Source organism: Hippocampus guttulatus, chromosome 2, assembly GCF_054856545.1.
Source record: "Hippocampus guttulatus isolate MCC_2025c chromosome 2, RoL_Hgut_1.0, whole genome shotgun sequence".
Taxonomy (NCBI): Eukaryota; Metazoa; Chordata; class Actinopteri; order Syngnathiformes; family Syngnathidae; genus Hippocampus; species Hippocampus guttulatus.
The window spans coordinates 31,721,703-31,730,390 of NC_141262.1; the positions used below are offsets into that span (position 1 = coordinate 31,721,703).

Consider the following 8,688-nt stretch of genomic DNA (forward strand, 5'->3'; position numbering starts at 1 on the left):
AGTTGATAGAATTGTCTCCTCTATGAGAAAATGGGATTAGGAAGGACACATGCCAAGCAGAGCAACAGAAAATGTCCACCATTGTTGTCGAGTGTTTACTTTGTCGCATTCCTTTTCTTTGTTACGCTGTCACATTGTTATCATGGGATGATGTCATCATATTTTCATGGCTTGCTAAAATACCTCCATCCCACTTACACTTGATGATAAAAACACCACGACTAGTAATTCTGCAACATACACCCTCTTGCTCAATGTTACCGTACGGTACATTCTCCTACTTATTGATGTTTGTGATAAACTGTGCAAGGTCTTCTGAGGGTCACGTGACATTGTGTGCAAGAACGCATCTCTTGATTTAGTCCCCGGGAGGAAGCCTACTTCACAATCCATCTGCTGCTCAGCGGCGTTGAAATTCCCTCTGCTGCATCTATCCGCCGATATCCCTGAGTCACAAACTGGTCCGGATCTGGAAAGAGTTAGTGAGCTGGCCAACATGCCTCACTCCTTTTCTTCCACGTATGCTATCTGGAAGGCCCGCAACCAGCAGATTCTTATGAGGGAAAGAACCAGCTGTGAGAAGTATGCCTCCCCACGCCCCGCCCCTCTTCACACACAAAAAAAAGGAAAAAAACCCCCCCGGTGTATTTCATTTTTCTCATGATTCGACATCCTTGTTTTATTTCAGCCTGACGGCCTCCTGGAGTTTTCCCAGGTAGAGATAAAGTTTCAACTTCATGCCCGAGTGCTCAGCTCTCTTTACATTTAAAGAGAGCCGAGCATCTGTTTAATGAAGGAAATGGGGTGTCTTCCCGACTCACAGTCATGTACTTGCTCACACCAAACTCCTCTTCCACAGTTCCATCACATCTTAAGTACGTTTGTGTTTTTGTGAAGGTGCGCATGAGGTGATTAACAACGCACCGGGATTCTCCCTGTCACACAGTAACGAGACGCCACAAGAAGTTGATCTACATGGCATTTCGTCCGACTTGACTCTTGACTGACCTGCTGTAGTTCAGCCCAGTAAAGAAATTCACAATCCCCTTTACCTCACGAGCTACCCATGTTCCCTAGCAGCAAGAGAATCCTTAAGCGCAGAGGCGGCAACGCCTACCTGTGCAGCTCAAAATGTCATTTATTGCAAGTAATGATCTCAACTCGGTCATTTCTCATGAAAGACCTTTTTAATGCATATATTTTCCCATTCTAGAAAGCACATTCGATAGGATGAATGTGTCAAATTCAGCAGCATTCGCTCGCATTCAGCATTCATCCCATTAATTATGTTGACACCCTTTGACGGGGAGGGTTGGAGTCCATTTCCACGGAGATTGGAATAAGACAAATGAAGTCACTATTAACCGAGTCAGCAAGTGATGTACAGGAGCAGCAGTTGGGGAAACACAACCAGGAAGTGGCGCCTCTGGCAGTGAACTATAATTATCATACGTCGTGTGGGATTTTTCAATATAGTTAGTTTTGTATTCTGCTTTGACGTTTTTTCCCAGTTATTTTTTTCTTGTGTTTGGGAGCAAGTTTGTTTATTTTTTACACATGTTTTATTATTAGGTTTAGTTGTTCTTTTAATATATGGAGTATTTTTTGAGTGCTAACTTTACCTGATGATGTAAACTAAACTACAATTGTCAACCAACTGTTTGACTTTCCCTTTTCCGTCGCAATGGTTGTGCCGCCATACCGAAATAAATAGCATATGTTTGAAATGAACCCCCAAAACACGTTCATTATATAAACTGACAAAGGCTAATATGGACATTTTTGCTTCAGTTAGTTAATTTTGTAAACATAATCAGTAGTTTTTCTTTTTTTTTCAATTTTTTTAAAAAAATTTCATTTCACGAACAACATTTTTTTAAATTGAAAATATATGTATACCTATTTAGATGAGCACGATAGAGTTTATTCGTTCATCTCTCTTGTGTTATTTCCTGATGCCGACACCGGAGACCGGAGCTGCTCATTAAAAGTTTGAGAGTCCATACCAAAGATATTGCCGAGGTATTATAGAGAGGGTGCTGGGATTTCAGCACCCGTTACATGTATCTGCGTCAAGCAACATCATGTCTAGTCTGGCTCGACTTATTGTTGAACTCGTTAGAAAAAAGGCACATTTACAAAAAGGGACTTGGAATTTTCCATTTCTAATTTCCAAATTTTTTATTTGGGTGCCTATTAGGGGATATTGGGCGCACATATTGCACCGATAATTATAATTTTCATCGTTTAATACATTGCTATCAATGCTATGAAGCATTCTAAGGAAGTGAAAGGAGGAATTCCACAGCACGCATTTCAAAGGAAAAACCATTTTAGCCTCAGCCTAAGTTGCGTAATAGCCCTTCCCTGTATGTCTGTGCTGTTTTGTCTTTCCTCCCATTTCTTTCCACTTACAGTAAAAGTCAAGTTTTCCTGCCTCAGTCTGGCTCCTCCTTCGCCCTTTCTCAGCACAGTATAAGAGAACTACGGTCAGCTCCAGTCAGCCTTGAAACGCCTTGATCCCAGCAGTCTGCTGTCTGTTTCTTCCCTAGATTTGCGCCACTATGTCCTCAGGAGTGACTTCAGGTGAGTCCAGCATCTATATGAGCCATTGGTTTTTAAGTGGTGCACTGATGGGGATCAGACAGCCATTTAAGAAGAAGCAGTCACCAATAGAAGTGTAGCCGTAAGCTATGTTTGACGTTCTTAAAACCTATTTCTAGCCCAGTCACATCGTATTTAAACTGCTCACTTTTTGCCCACCTCGTCTTTTGTTGTTGTTTTTTAATCACAGCTATTATGTTTCATATGTCACATTTTCCACTTTTCATTTTTATTTGCACCACAGTCATTCCACAAGTGCTGATTATTTTTTCTCTTCCCAAAATTGTGGCCACATATTTCGATTCCAAATGGATTTGTCAATGTCTTAACATCAGTATAGTCCACACGGGACTGCTTTCTTCTTTTCAAGGAAATAAGAAATCTGCTTATCTTTAAATGTTGGATCGTCATTGCGAAACAAATGCCATTGTACTGCAACCCACGGCTTACGTTTCAGCTTTGCTTCAAATATTATTATCAGTGTAACACTTTTAACAGTTTGTTTATTCGCCTACCTGCACTCCAACCAACTCACCTTCCAGTGTCGGCTTCGGCTATAATTCATATCAGTCTCAAAATCATGAAGATATTTTTTCTGTATGACCCTCAAAACACCATAGGTGATTTTTAAAAAAACAACACTGCTTACTAGCACTTATATTCAATCTAAAAAACGGTTGTGATGAAGTTTTCTCCACGCGCTCACACTCTTTGGTAATTTGTCATAAAGCGGTGTCACATTTTCCATTCAGGCTTTGAGCTGGAGCTGCATGATCTGCTGCAAGAGTTCCAGGATGTGGTGAATGAGCTGCAGGCCCCCCCTCAAAGCAGCCTGCACGCATACCAGCACGTGCTGATGGAGGCCAAGAGCCGCACGGCACTGGGGGACGACAGCGGGGTCGAAGACTCTGATTACGGTAAGAAAAATGATCAACTTCTAAAATCCAATATTGATATATGTTGCAACAATAGTCCGCTTTCATAATTCCTCGAAGGTTTGTCCTTTTAATTTGCATTGAATGATTGGCACCGATGGCGGCACGGTAGTCCACTAGTGAGCATGTCCGCCTCGCAGTGTAGAGGTCCAGGGTTCGAATCCACGCTCCGGCTTTCCTGTGTGGAGTTTTTGATGTTCTACCCGTGCCTGCGTGGGTTTTCTTTGGGTACTCCGTTTTCCTCCCACATTGCAAAAAACATGCATGGCAGGTTCAATGAACACTTTAAATTGTGCCTCGTGGTGATTGTGAGTGCGGATGGTTGTTTGTCTATATGTGTCCTGCGATTAGCCGGTACCCAGTTCAGGGTGTAGCACCACCTACTGCCCGAAGATAGCTGGGATGGGTTCCAGCACGCCCGTGACCCTCGGGTAATGGGTGGGTGTTATGCTAACAACATGTTACACCTCGAATAATAATGCCTGTTTACAGCATAATAAGTCTTTGTATTTCTTTTCTTGCTGTTATGCAATCACCAACGGCCATGAGACAAAGGAAGCAAATGTGTTCTTTTGCTCCCTTTTGTGATCGTCATTGAATGTCTTTTGACCTCTAATGTTCCATATGGGAGGCCTGCGACAAAAAAGCAAAACCTTGGGAGTCACAGAACGCATTTGTATTCTCATTTTGCAGCCTGCAGAATAAGGCACTGCTTGGTGCACGAAACAGATGTAATTCTTGACTGAAGAAAACCCCCCGAATACAACTATAAAATAGTATTTGCTGGATCAACGTCATCGCAGTGCGTTTAATCGACAGCGTAGGGTTTGCATAAAATAATTAGCAATGACTGCAGTGCATTTGTGTAATGAAGTTCCCTGAAGTGGGGATCCAGGTGGAGTCGTAAATGTTCCCTCTTTCGATGCTTCGGGTATTGGAATGTATTGAATGTATTGGAGTTTGTATGTTAAACACACAGTTGAATGAAGTCAATATTTTGGTGTAAGGAAAGTGCAATGATGCGTGTCATTTCGATATCAAAACAAAACTAAACTCAAATGTAAATAGCTGAGGTTTCAAAAAAAAAACAGCTGTAGGTATGTGCATGTGCCAAGGGGGCAACCATTATGTTGAAGAGGCTCTGCGTAAATGAAGAATTTATTTGTTGATTTTCAGCCTCAATGGCTTCGATGGAATTGGGATGGGCCCCTTCTGTTGGTCGTCCCTCATCAATCCCAAAGTAGCTTGCTAACCGGTTCTTAAAAAACAGGTGGCCAAACACATCATGTATATACACAGTAAATACTGTATATGTTGTGGCTAGCAAGTGCAGTCGTATGCAGTCTTCTAAGTGCTAATTGTTGTTCCTCGCAGGCAGTGAAGCTTCTCTGGGCAACAGTTTGAACACCAGCGAGGAAGAGCTGCACACAGCAGGCTTAACGCTGCTACCAAAAGGTATGCCTATGCAGATCTCCGTCCAGATCGCGCTTGTTCTCGCTGTGATCACTATCATGTTTGGCACCTAAAGCGGTGTTGTTTGCCTTTGTTTTTTATCGTTTTTTTGCTTTACACACCAGCGTCTGTCTGTGGATGTGGTGTCTCCTGCAGGGCCTTTTGTGCCATGTCACAGTGCTGTATCTTGTATAGGTGCAAATGTAGGTGTATTTGCCCGCATACGCATACACAGCGAGGACTTTTACATATCAATGGAAGCAAAACAAGGGTGACCCGGAGGGGCCTCTTACTCTGATTCCACATCACAAAGTGATGCAGACAGATCTCCGTGGGAGGCTGTGATCTGTCAGGTTTTGGGGATGAACTTTAGCTCAGTTGGTAGAAAAAAAAAGTGAATATTTTCCTTGTCTAAAAGCAGTTCATCTGATATTCTGTTACTTCACAGCAGTTGTTCCAATGGAAATACCAAAGGAATGAGCTGTGCTTCAAAATCTTTCCATTGCTCTGTTTTTTTTTTTTTTTTCTAATTCCTTTTCTCTGTGTCCTCTTTTTGCAGCCAAGCTGGGAGACACGAGGGAGCTGGAGAGCTTTATTGATGTGTTGGACCGGGAACTTGCTGGTGTGTAGTTAAGGAAATTAGAGCTACTATCACTCAATCTTTTTTGGTATTCTTTCCTGACACACTTACACTCGAAAAGCCATCGTAGTTGTGGGTGAAGTCACATGCACCATGTACCATCCTCATTCTTGGAGTCTCTGAGCACCTCTTGCGGTTCTGATTTCCTAAGATAACAGGCAGTAAATTGTGTGTTTACATGAACAGATTGAGGCATCATTGGCAACAGGTGGAAAAGTGTTGGGCAATGGCCTCTCTAAAAGAGGCTTTTGCACTTCAGGTAGCTTTGATGTGTTCACCGTGGAAAATTTGAGGAAGCAGTACAAGCACAAAACTAAATTTGAAGTGCTGGAATTGGAAGTGTTAGTGGAAGAAGCAAAGAAACATTACTCAGTCTCAGAAAAAAAAAAAGAAAATCTATCACTCAGATTATTTTGGGGAAGCGAAAGCAGACGACGCAGACATACCGACACGTAATAAGAATATACCGTACCTGTTTCTTGACTTCAGCCAATGGGCAAAGATGCGAGGAGTCACCTACACCATGCCCAAATCATGAGTCAGTTCAGTTTTTTAACCTTCAAATTTGAAGTAGATCCAAATGCCTGGCAAAAAGTCAAGCAAGGCAAGTCTCGATTTTGGGTGAACGAGCTCCAAATTATAAAATCTTGCTCAGTCGCGACATATATTTTCTTAATGCGTGTTTCCTCTGTTCACGACTCTGATGGATGAAAAGCCCGGTGACAAATTTCATGAATATGCATTTCATTATAACACTGAAGATGATTTTTTCTTCTTCTGTGAGCAGCAGAGCATGGCTATTTCATGACAAGCGCTGTCACCACAAAGATGATTAATATTACAACTAAATCATTTCACCCCTTTAACTTCAAAACACTCATTTCAGTCCACACATTGGCGTGAGATCCAATATGCCCCTCTCCTCATCTGCCTCCTGAGCATCCTCCTCATCTCTTTTCTATCGCAGAGATGTGAAGAGCCCCGTCGAGGGGAGGAGAAAACAGGCTGCAGGAGGGGGCAACGCGGCCGACTGCCGCCGAGCAGAAGGACGGATCGACAGCAAAGCACGTTTGAGCGAGGCGAGCCCCGCTCTCGCCGCTTTAGGGGAAAAGGTTAAGATTAGAATTAAAAGGGTCTTTCATCTGGAAAAAGAAGAGGCCCAAGTCCCCCTGACGACGTTGCGTCCTTGTCCGCGAATGACGATGAGCCCGCAGCATCGTCTTCGAGATGTGTGGCGTATTCCCAAATCTAGATAAGACCTCCATCTGTCTGGCAGAAGAAGTGTGCCTCCAGTCCCCCAAATATGTTTATGCCTCATTTGAAATTCCCAACTGCATGTACTAAACCAGGAACTCGCCCCGATTCCTCTGGCGTGCTTTTTAAGGAGGCTCTCTCTGTAGCAAAACTATGCAGCACTTTAACTTGAAGTCCCTGCTGTGTAATATCAAAATGTCATTCATATGCTGTTCTTTTCACTGTACAGTTCTTGTTATTGCTCTTTTTGTATCAAATGTCATGAAGGTGAATGCATGTGGCGTGTAAAATAAAGCTCCGTTTGGTCGGACGTTTTGCCTTTTTCTGCCCTTTAAGTTGATATCAAACTACATTGGATTTCGTTTCTAATAGAAAGTATGACATTTGCCGGACACATTTTGCTTTCGCCACAAACATTTTAAATGTATTCCTGACAAGAAATAACATTCAATGTGGCTTCACCTTTGCCGCGGTGTGATTTTTGCTGCAATGTCTTATAACAAAGCAGACGTTTGATGTCTGCTGCAACCCCCTCAACCATTCTTCATTGTGTGCACTGTAACTTCGCTTCCTGTATGTGTGTTCCGATGGTGCTTTGAGTTTCACTTCTGCCAACACATCAGGAAAGCCACAAATTTAGCCCAGACACGCGGAGAAGACAGCTTGAAGGGGAAGTGCGTCAAAGGCGCCGTGAAACAACAATGCGTGTTTTAACTTTGTTCTGTAATCACTGTAGGCTGCGACCTCCTATCCAACTCTGGAGACAGAATGTTCTTATGAGGGTGTAAGGATGTTAGGTTAGGGGAAAAAAAACACGAATACAAGAACAACAAAAAAACTTTGATTTGCAGATATCACACATTGTTTGGAACAGAAACCTTGGAGGTCAACAAATTGTTCCCAAAGAAATAAACAAGATTGGCTGAATCCAGTGTACAATAATACCTGCCCACACTGAAAATAAGTAAGAAATAGTCATAAACGTTGAAATATTAAGCTTTAAAACTGCAAATATAATACATTTCTTAAAAAGCATTATTTTTTTTCCCCTCGCAATAGACCGTTTTTATTCTCATAACTTTTATTGAAAGTCTTTGAATAGCAGCTAGCCGGTCGCAGGCTAGTTAATGCGCAGATAAGGCTAGCAGCTAATAGCAGATGCCTATTTGAAAAATCAAGTGAGTGGGGTTTTGTCCGGGTACTCTGGCTTCTTCCTCCAACACTCCAAATTCTTGCTTGTTGGGTTAATTCAAGACTCTTTGTCTGTAGAAGTGTGAATGGTCGTTGGTCTATTTGTGACTTTATGACAGATTGCGACCAGTTCAGGTTATACCCTCCTTCTCACCATATTGAAGGACAAACATCCATAAATTGGGTGGCTATTCATTACAGCTCGAATGCACACCCAAAAGCTTTGCTTTCGTTTACCGTTCAACCAGTGAATCTTAAATCAACTTGAACGGGTTGTCAATTGTACGTTTGCAAATGCATCATCATCCAACAAATGAAAAATCCAATTTGATCATAATAGTGAATAAAATGTACAAATATCACACTTTATCCACACCATATGTTGTCCAAAGCTCTTTAGCGAGCCTCATATTCACTTTTTGGAAAACATATACTGTACACCATATACACCAATGCGCTAGCGCAGCGCGCTTTCACACACAATGTGCCCCACGTACATAATGCAGCAACCTCAAGTTCTGTGGTTTTCCATCATAGTCTGGGAGGGTTGTGAAGGTAACAGGAGAGGATGTTGGAGGGCGGGTGAGAGTGAAGGAAGAAATGTCACTGGAA

At 42.3% G+C, this 8,688-nt stretch overlaps 1 protein-coding gene across 2 annotated transcripts; it reads left to right on the top strand.

The window, feature by feature from the left end:
* Positions 1-2,448: 2,448 nt before the first annotated feature.
* LOC147209604 (regulator of cell cycle RGCC) lies at positions 2,449-7,195 on the top strand. 2 transcript variants are annotated; one of them, XM_086105718.1, is made up of 5 exons: positions 2,449-2,586; positions 3,357-3,521; positions 4,914-4,994; positions 5,551-5,613; positions 6,599-7,195. In XM_086105718.1, exons 1-5 carry the CDS (start codon positions 2,565-2,567, stop codon positions 6,604-6,606), a joined length of 339 nt encoding a protein of 112 aa, XP_085961844.1. In that variant the 5' UTR covers positions 2,449-2,564; the 3' UTR covers positions 6,607-7,195. The 2 variants fall into 2 exon arrangements, with proteins under 2 accessions (XP_085961844.1, XP_085961845.1); XM_086105719.1 differs by lacking the exon at positions 6,599-7,195 and having other exon boundaries at positions 5,551-5,621.
* Positions 7,196-8,688: the final 1,493 nt, after the last annotated feature.

Coding starts and splice junctions, on each gene's coding strand:
- LOC147209604 (XM_086105718.1), top strand. CDS start 2,565: ATGTCCTCAGGAGTGACTTCAG. Junction 3,522..4,913: donor GGTCGAAGACTCTGATTACG/GTAAGAAAAATG, acceptor TGTTCCTCGCAG/GCAGTGAAGCTTCTCTGGGC. Junction 4,995..5,550: donor CTTAACGCTGCTACCAAAAG/GTATGCCTATGC, acceptor CTCTTTTTGCAG/CCAAGCTGGGAGACACGAGG.